The following is a 13193-nucleotide window of genomic DNA, read 5'->3' as shown; positions in this document are numbered from 1 at the left end:
ATAAAATCGTTTTCCCTTTTCTCACAAACAAAATATAAAATGAAAACCAAAAATGACCACTCCAACCATAGAAGAGCAATTGGCTGCCGCATTACAGAAAGTGGCCCAATCCGAGGTTGAAATCCAACAACTGAAAGATTCTGAATCAGCCTTGAAACAGAAACTGGAGAAATCCAAAGGATCAAATTCCAAAATCCAGCCAGGAACCCCATTCTCATCAATTATCAAGCACTTCGATTTCCCAAACTTTGGGAGTCCAAGTGGTGCTATGAAAGCAATCAATATTGAAGATGATGATATCCCCAAAGATGACAGTGAGAAGCCTGACGAAATAGGAGAAACTGTCATGATGGCAATAGTCCAAGAGATCAAGAAACTCAATGAAAAATTCGAAAAAATACCTGGATTCCCTGCCAGCATGGAAGAAGCTGCCCAATAAATTTATGCTGACTCACCCTTCATAAACGAGATAGCTAAAGTGGATCTCCCCAAGAAATTCGTGATCCCTTCCATTAGAGCCTATGATAGGACTACAGATCCACAAAACCATGTAGCCTTCTACAAACAAAAAATGCTGGCTGCATCTATTCCTAGTGAGTTTAGGCAGGTTTGCATGTGCAAAGGATTTGGGACCACCCTGACCGGCCTTACGCTACAGTGGTACATCAACCTGCCAAATGGAAGCATTATATCCTTTGCTGACGTGATCAATACATTCAACCAGCAGTTCGCCAACAACACGGAACTAGAAAAACGGTCAAGCGATCTATACAGAATTACCCAGATTAAAGATGAAAGCCTCAGAAGCTTCCTTGACAGGTTCAATAAGGAAAAAGTATCAATACCCAGGTGTGACATCGGTACAGCAGTGGAAGCATTCAGGCAAGGATTGCTACCCAACAACGATCTATATTTGGAATTAACCAAATATCCTTGTCACTCCTTCGAAGATGTCCAGGCAAAGACGCTTTCCTATATCAGGCTAAAGGAAGACAAGAGTTAAAAGTTTGGGGGGGGGGGGGGGTCCTGTAATCAGAAAGACTATGAAAGGCCAAACAGAAAAAGTGACGGCAGAAGCAACAACTAAAAGAGTGGCCCATATACCAGGCCTGATTAATCAAAAGTCAACCTGACATAAGAGTAGCAAGGTAAGACTAAAATCCATCCACCTATATCTGAACATAACTTCTTGTTGGAATATGTGTCCTCCGACAATAATGCGATCACGACTGTTGATCATGATGATCACATGTTTAAGTCTCATTAAAATGAATACAATTGGGAAGTAATATTATTCTTGTCAAATCGGTCAACATATATCGGTAATGATTGGTTGACTAGAGTTTGACATTACTGTCGTGTGACGGTGGTGATCAGTTGACCCCCTAGGTCATACCTAAAGGGCAACCCTCTTAATTGATTATTTAATTAATCGTATAATGTTACGAGTTAATTAAATTACTTGAAAATTGACGGACAATTTTGGAAGTAAAATTTACGTATCATATTGAAATGTGATTAAATATGATACGGTCTGAGTAATTGAATTGTATCATTACTCGGATGAAATAAATTGTTTAATGTAACAATTAAATTGAATGAATTGTTATAAATACAATCTATTGTGATTTATAAATGGTAAAATATTTTGGCACAAGTAATTATGAAATTACTAAGTCGATTTTTGTATGTGACGTATTTTTATTAATACGTTGATTTTTAATATGATAAAAATACATGAACAAATATATGTGACATGTGACATGTAACATATAGACAATTGACAAAAATAATATGGACACCATATTATGCAAAGGGCCGAAAATTAGAAGGTGTTTTAGCTAATTATAAGTTGTGTGTAATTAGTGGAAAACACAATGATTATAAAGCCACCTAGCCATGCAAGCCTATTGTTCCTTGTGAAGAACAATTTCTCCATGCATTGGCTCACCCTAAAGCCCCTCTTACACGGTTTTTGGGAAGGGAAAATGATCATTGTTTTCTCTTATAATTTTACCTAATAATACTCTAAAATGTTTTAGATTATTTATTCATTCAACTCATCCAAATATAAAAGTTCTAGAGAAATAAAATCCTCTCTTTATCTCTCATCAAAACCGAAAATACTTAAGTGTTTATAAATATTTTTGGTTCAATTTTCTTCTATAATTAATATTATACTAGTTTTGTAATATTAATTAAATTAAGAGGAGCCTTGGGTATATTACATAGGAGAGATCTTACACTTAGATCTTTGTTCTTCCATTGGAAAAGCTCAAGAACAAGAAGAGAAAGGTGATCTCTCTTGTGCCCTAATAGCCGAAATCTACTATGTAAGGACATGATTTCTCCTCTATTTTATTATATTGTTTGCATGCATAAGATCCGTATTAATTTATGACAAATTAATTAGACATATATGAGTATGTTAAATATGTATATAGATCTACATTTCCTTCAATTGGTATCAGAGCCACGGTTGTTTGCATGCAAATTGGTTAAAAGTTTTTCCGAGTTATATGAATAACAAAATAAAACTTGTAAAATTTGTGTTATTATGATATATCACGAAATAATTACATGCATGTTAATATTTCTGGTCCTAAAGTGTTTTAGGATTTTTGGTTAATTTTTCGGATTTTTATTGTTCATAATTTACAATAATGACATTTAAATGTGATTTTATGAGTAAAAATGTCATTTTTGGTCGAAAATTAGCTATACTTCGAATTTTAAGTTGGTTTTTGGATATGTTGTTACATATATTATTTTGAGATAACCTGTAAATTTTCATAATTTTTGCACTTGTTATGCTCGAAAAATGAATTTTTCATTATTAAATTCGGATTTAAGAGAAAAATAGGTTAATATGAGTTAAATTTCGAATCTGGTCATAGAAAATTTATATGTTGTCACATGCAATTTTACAAGATGTATGTAAAATAATTGGCTATAAAGAAGTCTTTTAGCATGATTTATGAATTTTTGAAGAAAAATGGCATAAATAGTGACATTATTAATGAAAATTAATAAAATATAATCTATGACTTAGGAAAAACGTCTAATGTTGCATTTTATTATATTTTTCAGATCTAAAATTGAAAAGTTAATGAAAATAATTTTTCCATGTTTTTATGATTATTTTATTAAATATCGATAAACCGCAACATTGTTTTTCCGGAAAATTTTCGAAATTTTTAACCTAAGATTTTGAACATTATGAGTGTCATGGAATTTTTCCAGAATGTTCATGAATTTAAATTTCAAATTTTGAATTTATTTGGAATTTTTGGATTTATTTGAAGTTTAATAGCTTAATTTTGTATTTTTTGGCCCATTTATGAACAATTTTGTAAATAAAAGTTAATTATGGTCAAATTATTAGTGAAGACTATATTTTGAGTCCTAAGAGGTTAGGGTAATTAACTTATGCATAAATATGAGTTTATGTATTTTTGTGATTATAAAACGTTGAAATCACGCAAATCCGTAAAAACCGAGTAATATATGATATTGGCTATTTAAAGGCGATTTAGCATAAAAATTGAGCATGTTCATACATATTATAATGCTGCATTTTCTTTATGATTGTCATAATTTTAATTTATGTAATTTTTGAATTATGTAATTTTACTTAGTATGGCTTTAGATTTTAATTGGTATTTCCCGAAATGTATGGGAATATCGATTCGGTTGTAATTTTTATTGTGATCTTGTATCACCGTTTTGTAATATTTAATAGATTTATTTTATTTTAGTTACAAATGTATAATAGGAAATTATGTAATTTATTATGTAATTTTATTCATTCCGGAGTTCCTAAAGACGGATTTCTTCAAGAATGGCGATACATAAAGACGGTGTTACCTCGAGATGCGTGCCACAACCGAAGTTCAAGGGACCAATGGAGTTGGTTTCCGAATATGTAATAGATCAATAGTTTTTCTATTTTAGGAAAGGCCATACTAGGATTTATTTACTTTTATGCTTGCATTTTATTTTATGTCACATGCATCGCTAAATCGCCATAACTAAACATGCATTGTCTTTTATCGAGTTTTTCGACCGTGTCAATTAGAATTATCGTAGTTCACCGCTTTAGTTCACTTAAAACGTGATAGATAATAAATTGACATGACCTCTCGCTAAAACTATCAATTGAGACATAGCCTTACCAAATAGTAGAAACCATGAAAACCTATTTCGTGAGGGAGTGCACTCGGCCACACCGGGTACAAACCTTGTTACGTAGGGGAAGTGGGTGATGAATGTTAATCCACCGAATTCATGTTGATGAGGGATGTATCGGCCCCACCGTGCCCAAGTTAATGTGGGTTTGGATCATGGACACATTTATTCGAAATTTGGATTGAACTCAACAAAAGTATTTGATAAGGGATGTATCGGCCCCACCGTGCCCTTGTCGATGTGTTTTGGGCTATAGATAATTGTTAATGTAATATTATCGACCAAGAGTTCTAAAAGTAGAATCGATTAAACGTTAATCCACCGAGTTATATTGATGAAGGATGTATCGGCCCCACCGTGCCTAAATCGATATGAATTTGGGTCTTGGAATCATTTATCTAGTTGGGTAGAGGTCACTAGAAAAATGCTTATAACTTGTTTAAATCATACATTTTTACGAGTATAATTAAAACGACATTTGTTTTACTCCTTATTTTTGTTTTGTAGACCACTTCTTATTCATAACAAATGGCAACACCAACTCCTAATGCTACACCACTCGCTACTTCATCATGGCTCCGATCCTTTATGGATCGATGTAAACTTGAAAAGAATGGGTCAAATTTCTCCGAGTGGGATGCCCAACTCAAATTAGCCGCCGAAGGTGACGACAAGCTTCGTTACCTTACCGAGGCCTCTCCACCCGAACCCTCCACTAGGTCCACCACGGCCACTAGGGAAGCCTATGAGGCTTACCAAAAGGAGTCCGCCGCAATGAAAAATGTATTAATATTTGCGATGGAGGCGGAGCTCCAAAGGAGAGCCTTCAAAATGGGCAATGCTAATGAGATTTACTCCAAACTTGTGACCATGTTTTCACAAACCCCGCGGATCGTCCAATATGAGGCGGCCGCGACATTCTTTGATCTCGACTTCAAAGAGGGCCAAAAGGTTAGCCCTCATGTGCTCAAACTCATGGAGCTTGTCGAGACCTTGAAGATTCAAAAAGTTGAAATCCCCAAAGAACTCATCGTAGATAGGATTCTACACTCCTTGTCTAAAGTTAAGGCATATGTGCAATTCCGGGTGAATTTCAACATGCAAGACAAGGATGTGTCTCTTGAGGAGTTGCACAAGTTACTTGTGCAAGCCGAGAGGGACATTGGGTTAAATGTGAACCCTCCCAAGGATGTGCTTAATATAAGCGAAAAGAGTAAGGGGAAGTTCAAGAAGAGTGGAAGAAAGGGTAAAAAGCAAGCTCCCACATTCACCAAAGCTAAGTCTTGTGAAGCTAGCACCTCCAAAGTCAAGAAGGGTCCTCTTGACAAATGCCATTATTGTAATGGCATGGGACATTGGAAGAGGAATTGTTCCAAATACCTTGGTGATATCAAAACTGGAAAGATCACTCCAGTAGGTAAATGACTAACCTTCTTTTATGTTTCTAAATTCAACTATGGTATTATGATGCAAAGTTGTGATAATGTATCTTCCCTTTTTATTGTAAATAGGGCCTCCACCAAGCAAAGACAAAGGAAAAGAAAAGCAAGCATAAGAAACCATGAAGAAGCTAAGGATAGCTTTTATGGAGCTTTGTTTTTCATTGTCTTATTTTAAGTCATGTTTTGAATTTTTAGAACTTTAAGTTTCCGTGTTCGACATGGAAAGGTATTTTGGATAATGGTTTGTATTTTGGATGATAGTGACTTGGTTTGCAACCCAAGTCACCCGTTTTATCATTTATCCTTTATGTTCTAAAATTTCATCTTTAAATGCTTGCGTTTTGAAACATAAGATTATTCACTAAAAGTGATCTAATAGACAATTATAATGACGGGTTTCATTATATGTCCACATGCTTAAGGCTTGTGTATGATCATTTATAAAGTGACTTTGAGTCTATGAACTCTCTTAAAGGTATGTCAACCACCAAGTACACAAATGAAATCAATAACAATTAGTCAACCTATGAGGTAGTTCTCCTTATACTTCAACATCATTAATTTGTGTCTCATATGCTATCTTTGAATGCTTAGTGTATTCATTCTAAAGATAGAGTAGGAGAAAAAGAGGACACAACACACAAGGCAAGATAATTGTGTACTTGTGTAAATGAAGATCTACGCAAGAGAGAATGTTTTGAATGAAGGTATATTTATTTACATAGTATACCAAATAGATGAGATCTATAGTCTCAAGTTAGTTCAAAATGACTTAAGAGACCAAGTGAAGTAATCATAAGAGTTTATTCTCAAGATAACTACACGAGGAGACCAAAAGAAGTTTTGGAAGAAAAATGACTAATGTAAAGTCTTAACAAGCTTTTGACTAAGGTTATGAATCATTTGACCAATAGTTTCAATCATGAGTTTTACTTAAGAGCCTAAATGAATCATAGAAACATACTAGTTATGATCAAGTTGCAAAGATTGATATTCCGATATCTTCAATAGCCAACGTTTTAACCACGCAAATGTCATTGTTTAACCTCGCTATGAAATGGTTAAACCTCCTTCCGAAAGGGTATTCCGAAGGACCTATTCTAAATATTATTTGTATTTGAATAATGACATTGCTACACATCATTATGACATGAGTGTGTTAGAGATTTAAAATCTCTTTCCGTAAGGTTGAGATGAGACCACTTCAAAATAGGCATTTTGAAAAGATATGATGGGAACATATATGGTTTTATCCTAGTAACTTGGCAAAGCGATTTATATTTATATTCTTGACAAATTTCGATTGAGAAGTCAATTTCGAAATATGTAGAATTGAGTGGGAGTTAGGAAATTCTCATGTAAAGACATGGGATTTAGTGGGAGCTATCATCCTTGAATGTATAAAAACTCATTACTCATTAAAGAATGACGAGCTAATACCTTCTTTCATAAAGAAGCTTTCGAGTTTTCAATTCTGGATGAAAATGGACAATGATGAATCCAATTACATCATGGGATGTTGGATTAGCATTAAGAGATACACATCACATCAACATATACATAGGTTATTCATATGAATGAAAATGGAATTACCATTAGCGATCATGGTAGTTCATTGAACCCGAGAACGGTTGATCTCATGATTATTAGTAACTAATGTTTCCGCCATTAGAATAATCATGTACATGTCCAATTTTGAATCGTATGCATAAGAGCATGATGATTGGTTGGTGAGCCATAAAGAAACGTCATGAATTCTCGAGTAGAATCCGATGAGCGATTTCGGTGTTTGACGGAATGTTCTATTGTGTGTCAAGAGGTTGCACATATTGTAGAAAATCCGAACACATATGAGGATTTATGAGAATCCCAAATCTTTCAAGCCCGAAAAAAGAAATGAGAAGTTTTGGAAAGATGCTTGGTTGAGTAAGAGGTTATTCAAAACAATCCTTCCTAATAAAGCTAGGACTTGTGAAAAGTACCAAGCTAATAATCTTGTCAATTGTTACAAGATTCTACAAAACATATACCTAGTGCATTGTGTGTGGATGGAATACTTGATCGGTACAAGTTGTATTATTCATCGCAAATTCGTTCGTTATGAGATGAGCAAGTAGAAAGTTCTTTCAAGTTAAAGAACCAAAACCAAGGTCAAGAACCTTAATGTGTACTTGGTAAGATTAATGCTATGAGAACATGAATGTGAAGGAAATTGCAAGTGCAAGAAGTTTGAACACATGGACACATGGGATGTTAAACTTCTATTGCAATCGATAAGTGTTTACACTTATGATAAACATCACAAGGTTGTAATGTGATATTGACTACCCGAGTGTGATGTCGACATTTGTCGTTTGAGTTATTATTAACTCACTTGGTACATTGTTATATCCAAACGGGTTGTGGAGACAATTGAACCTCGTTAAAGTGAACATGGATTAACATTGTTTTTGCCCATAGTTACTTATATGAGGTGACGTCTCGAAGTGACTAGAGTGTGATGCGATTGATGGCAAGTTCAAGTGCCATAGAGTCATGTGAGATGACTAGTCGATCACATAGGCGGTATTAGGAACTTTTGTCGGGCCTAATGACCGCTTATAGAGTACTGGCAAATTTATATAGCCTGGTCGTGGCGAGAGCTACTATAGTATTCAAATGAGTCGATTCTTTTGACTAAAGACTATTCACCTAAGATGGCACAGTTTGATTAACTTTGATTTGTGTTACTACGACCTTCGTAAATGGGGTCAAATGGGCATATTTTGGGTTATGATGGTTGTGGCTAGTCAAAGGGAATGAGTGCGATAGGAATTGTCCACCCCTAGTCGGGGTTATAATAATATCTCGGGGCCACTCGAGGAGTAATGAATCGGAAATGCGTGGCCACGCTCGGATGGTATCCGAGTGGATAAATCCGGTCAATCAGTTATTCTCCAGATCGAGGAAACCACTCTCGATATGATCACTTGCAAGTACGACCGAAAGACACCTTGCATTGAGTGGGAGATAGTAATAGGACAAGAGAATTGGTGACGCACACTTGTCGAGGACAAGTGGGAGATTGTTGGAATATGTGTCCTCCGACAATAATGCGATCACGATTGTTGATCATGATGATCACATGTTTAAGTCTCATTAAAATGAATACAATTGGGAAGTAATATTGTTCTTGTCAACTGGTCAACATATATCGGTAATGATTGGCTGACTAGAGTTTGACATTCTTGTCGTGTGACGGTGGTGATCGGTTGACCCCCTAGGTCATACCTAAAGGGCAACCCTCTTAATTGATTATTTAATTAATCGTATAATGTTACGAGTTAATTAAATTACTTGAAAATTGACGGACAATTTTGGAAGTAAAATTTACGTATCATATTGAAATGTGATTAAATATGATACGGTCTGAGTAATTGAATTGTATCATTACTCGGATGAAATAAATTGTTTAATGTAACAATTAAATTGAATGAATTGTTATAAATACAATCTGTTGTGATTTATAAATGGTAAAATATTTTGGCACAAGTAATTATGAAATTACTAAGTCGATTTTTGTATGTGACGTATTTTTATTAATACGTTGATTTTTAATATGATAAAAATACATGAACAAATATATGTGACATGTGACATGTAACATATAGACAATTGACAAAAATAATATGGACACCATATTATGCAAAGGGCGAAAAATTAGAAGGTGTTTTAGCTAATTATAAGTTGTGTGTAATTAGTGGAAAACACAATGATTATAAAGCCACCTAGCCATGCAAGCCTATTGTTCCTTGTGAAGAACAATTTCTCCATGCATTGGCTCACCCTAAAGCCCCTCTTACACGGTTTTTGGGAAGGGAAAATGATCATTGTTTTCTCTTATAATTTTACCTAATAATACTCTAAAATGTTTTAGATTATTTATTCATTCAACTCATCCAAATATAAAAGTTCTAGAGAAATAAAATCCTCTCTTTATCTCTCATCAAAACCGAAAATACTTAAGTGTTTATAAATATTTTTGGTTCAATTTTCTTCTATAATTAATATTATACTAGTTTTGTAATATTAATTAAATTAAGAGGAGCCTTGGGTATATTACATAGGGAGAGATCTTACACTTAGATCTTTGTTCTTCCATTGGAAAAGCTCAAGAACAAGAAGAGAAAGGTGATCTCTCTTGTGCCCTAATAGCCGAAATCTACTATGTAAGGACATGATTTCTCCTCTATTTTATTATATTGTTTGCATGCATAAGATCCGTATTAATTTATGACAAATTAATTAGACATATATGAGTATGTTAAATATGTATATAGATCTACATTTCCTTCACTTCTGTGTTGACGTTGCAGGATTGGTCAATCGGCTGGACAACATGGGACCAGTAGTCCGAAGGCCCGGGAAGTCGGACAACCCGAATCCCAGGAAGGACCTCACTAAATGGTGCGAGTTTCACATGGATATGGGACATACAACAGAATATTGCTTCACCCTCAGGAAGGAAGTAGCCTACCTGTTGAAAGCTGGATACCTCAAGGACCTAATCAAAGCCAGGGGCAGGATAGAAGAAACCGGTAAAAACAACCAAGAGCCGAAGCAGGAACGCAATCTCCCTCCACCACCTCCACTCTAGGAAGTGAAATTTATAAATGGTGGATCAGAGATTTGTAGCCTAACCAGTTCAGTGGCAAAGAAACTAGCCAGGACGCCTCAAACAAAGTCACCCTGCATGCCTGACAACATCCCACCTATCACTTTCAGCGACTGCAACTTAATAGGTATCCCTGACGCCATCATGATGGCCTGGTGATTTCCATGCAAATTGGAACCGCCAATGTAAGGAGGATCTTGGTAGATGGAGGCAGCTTAGTAAACCTGATCATGTTAGACGTGCTCAAAGCCATGAAGATCAAAGAGGATCAAATCACCAAGAAGTCCAGTGTCTTGGTAGGGTTCAGTGGTGAGACAAAAAGCACTTTGGGAGAAATCTACCTACCTACTTATGTTGAAGGCGTCGCATTCTACGAAATAATTGGAGTTTTGGACTGCTTGTGCTCTTATAACGTCATCCTAGGCAGACCTTGGATTCACAATATTAAGGCTGTCCCTTCAACCTGCCACCAGTGCATCAAGATACCAACAGATTGGGGAGTGGCAACTATTAAAGGTAAGCATAAGTCAGCCCAAGAATGGTACACTGACGCCCTAAAATCTTCCAAGGCAGGTAAATCTCTCGCATAGCAATTACCGTATCCTGTCAGGAGCACTCACGTGGCGCCACCCAAGATGGAAATAGACCAGGTAATCCTCAAACATGAGTACCCTAACATGTATGTTCTAGTTGGCTCTGATGCCCCTGATTTTGTCTGACCAGAATTAGTAAGTTTTCTTAAAAACAAATCTTCGTGTATTGCTTGGTCTCACTTTGATATGACCGGAATTAGTGCTGATGTTATCACTCATCAACTTAATATTGACACATCTTACAAGCCTGTGCAACAGAAAAGACGAAAGTTGACACCGGAAAGAAACACCATTATCAATGAAGAAGTAGATAAACTCCTTGATATGGGCATGATCAAAGAAGTAATGTACCCTTAATGGTTGGTAAACGTAGTGGTCGTGCAGAAAAAGAATAGAAAGTGGAGAGTCTGTGTAGACTACACCGACTTAAACAAATCCTGTCCAAAGGATCCATTCCCTCTTCCACACATTGATGCTATGGTAAATGCGACTGCAGGGCACAAAATGCTGACATTCATGGATGCCTCAAGTGGATTCAATCAGATAAAGATGTACCCTGCTTACCAGGAGAGTACTGCATTCATTAATGACCGGGGCATATACTGCTACATTGTCATGCCATTCGGTTTGAAGAATGCATGGGCAACGTACCAACGACTAGTCAACATGATGTTCAAGGAGCAGATAGGGGACACCATAGAATTCTACATTGACGACATAGTAGTAAAATCCAAGAATGCACAAGACCATGTGAAGCACCTGGAACAAGCATTTCAAATCTTGGAAAAATACAACATGAAACTCAACCTTGCAAAATGCCACTTTGGAGTTTCTGCAGGAAAGTTCCTAGGTTATATGGTGACCAAAAGAGATATAGAAGCCAGACCTGAACAGGTTAAGGCCATTCTGGAATTGCAATCACCCAAGACTGTCAAGGACATTCAAAAATTAAGAGGAAGAGTAGCAGCCCTGAAGAGGTTCATATCTAGATCATCTGAAAGGTGTAAAACTTTTTACAACCTACTTAGAAAAAATAAGCAATTCCAGTGGACCCTTGAACATGAAGAGGCCTTTCAAGATTTAAAACTATACGTCTCATCTCCAACTTTACTGGACAAGCCGTAAAAAGGGGAACCCTTGTCAATATACCTCTCCATCACTAAAACTGCGATAAGTGCAGTCTTGGTAAAAGAACTAGAAGGCCAGCAGCACCCTGTATACTACGTAAGTAAAAGTCTACTAGATGCAGAAATGAGGTACGGTTTACTTAAAAAGTATTTTTTAACTTTGATCATGTCATGTGCCAAGTTGCGTCCTTATTTTGACTCTCACCCCATAATAGTTAAGACCAACCTACCCATAAAAGCTATCTTACGAAAGCCTGAACTATCAGGTAGGATGGCCAAATGGTCAGTCCAGCATAGCACCTATGATATCACCTTTGAACCCAGGACATCAATCAAATCACAAGCCTTAGCAGACTTTGTGGATGATTTCAACCCTAACCTAGAATCAGACTTGGCCAAAGAAGTCAACCAACTAGAAAATAAAAGCCCTGACCAAAAGTGGACCCTGTTCACCGATGGCGCATCCAATGTAAGAGGTACAAGATTAGGATTAGTGCTAAAATCACCACAAGGGGACACTATAGCCCAGGCTGTAAGTTGTGAATTCAAAGCTACTAACAATGAGGCTGAATATGAAGCCCTCATAACAGGACTCAAGGTATGTCTAGACCTCACTGTTCAAAACTTAAAGGTAAAAACTGATTCGCTTTTAATTGCAAATCAAATAAAGGGAATTTATACAGCAAAGGATTTTATATTTGGAATATGCTAAAAAACTTTGCGATAAATTCGTTTCATTTGACATTGAGCAAATACCAAGAGACTTGAATACCCTGGCTGATGCTTCGGCCAGCCTTGGCTCAAATTTCACCCCTGCTATTTTTGATAAAATACCTATTGTTCATAGACTTGAACCTGCTATCAACAAACCTGAACAAGTTAGTCCTGTCAACGAAGATAATGACTCCTGGACTAAACCCTACTATGACTGGTTCCTGTGAGGTATATTACCTCAGGGCAGGCATGAAGCCCGAGCATTTAAATTAGGGCCTCTTATTATTCCATCATTAATAACACTCTATTTAGAAGATCACAGGCTGGACCCTATCTAAGATGCCTCGAACCACATGAAGCCAAACAAGTACTTCAAGAAATTCATGAAGGATATTGTGGCAACCATAAAGGAGGAACAAGCCTAGCAAGCAAGGTACTCAGGACTGGCTATTACTGGCCTACCCTGAGGGCTGAC

At 36.3% G+C, this 13193-nt stretch overlaps 1 protein-coding gene across 1 annotated transcript; it reads left to right on the top strand.

Moving 5' to 3' along the window:
* The first annotated feature begins 10448 nt into the window (after nucleotides 1-10448).
* LOC141613977 (uncharacterized) lies at nucleotides 10449-12945 on the top strand. The gene is made up of 5 exons (XM_074432722.1): nucleotides 10449-10857; nucleotides 11008-11219; nucleotides 11325-11502; nucleotides 11716-11878; nucleotides 12675-12945. The coding sequence occupies exons 1-5, from the start codon at nucleotides 10449-10451 to the stop codon at nucleotides 12943-12945; spliced, it is 1233 nt and encodes a 410-aa protein (XP_074288823.1).
* Nucleotides 12946-13193: the final 248 nt, after the last annotated feature.

Source organism: Silene latifolia, chromosome 11 (genome assembly GCF_048544455.1).
Source record: "Silene latifolia isolate original U9 population chromosome 11, ASM4854445v1, whole genome shotgun sequence".
Taxonomy (NCBI): domain Eukaryota; kingdom Viridiplantae; phylum Streptophyta; class Magnoliopsida; order Caryophyllales; family Caryophyllaceae; genus Silene; species Silene latifolia.
Note: the sequence above shows the minus strand (reverse complement) of the source record. Positions and strands in the feature narration are given on the sequence as shown.

Coding starts and splice junctions, on each gene's coding strand:
- LOC141613977 (XM_074432722.1), top strand. CDS start 10,449: ATGCAAATTGGAACCGCCAATGTAAGGAGGATCTTGGTAGATGGAGGC. Junction 11,220..11,324: donor ATATGGGCATGATCAAAGAA/GTAATGTACCCT, acceptor TCCTGTCCAAAG/GATCCATTCCCTCTTCCACA. Junction 11,503..11,715: donor CTACATTGTCATGCCATTCG/GTTTGAAGAATG, acceptor GAGTTTCTGCAG/GAAAGTTCCTAGGTTATATG.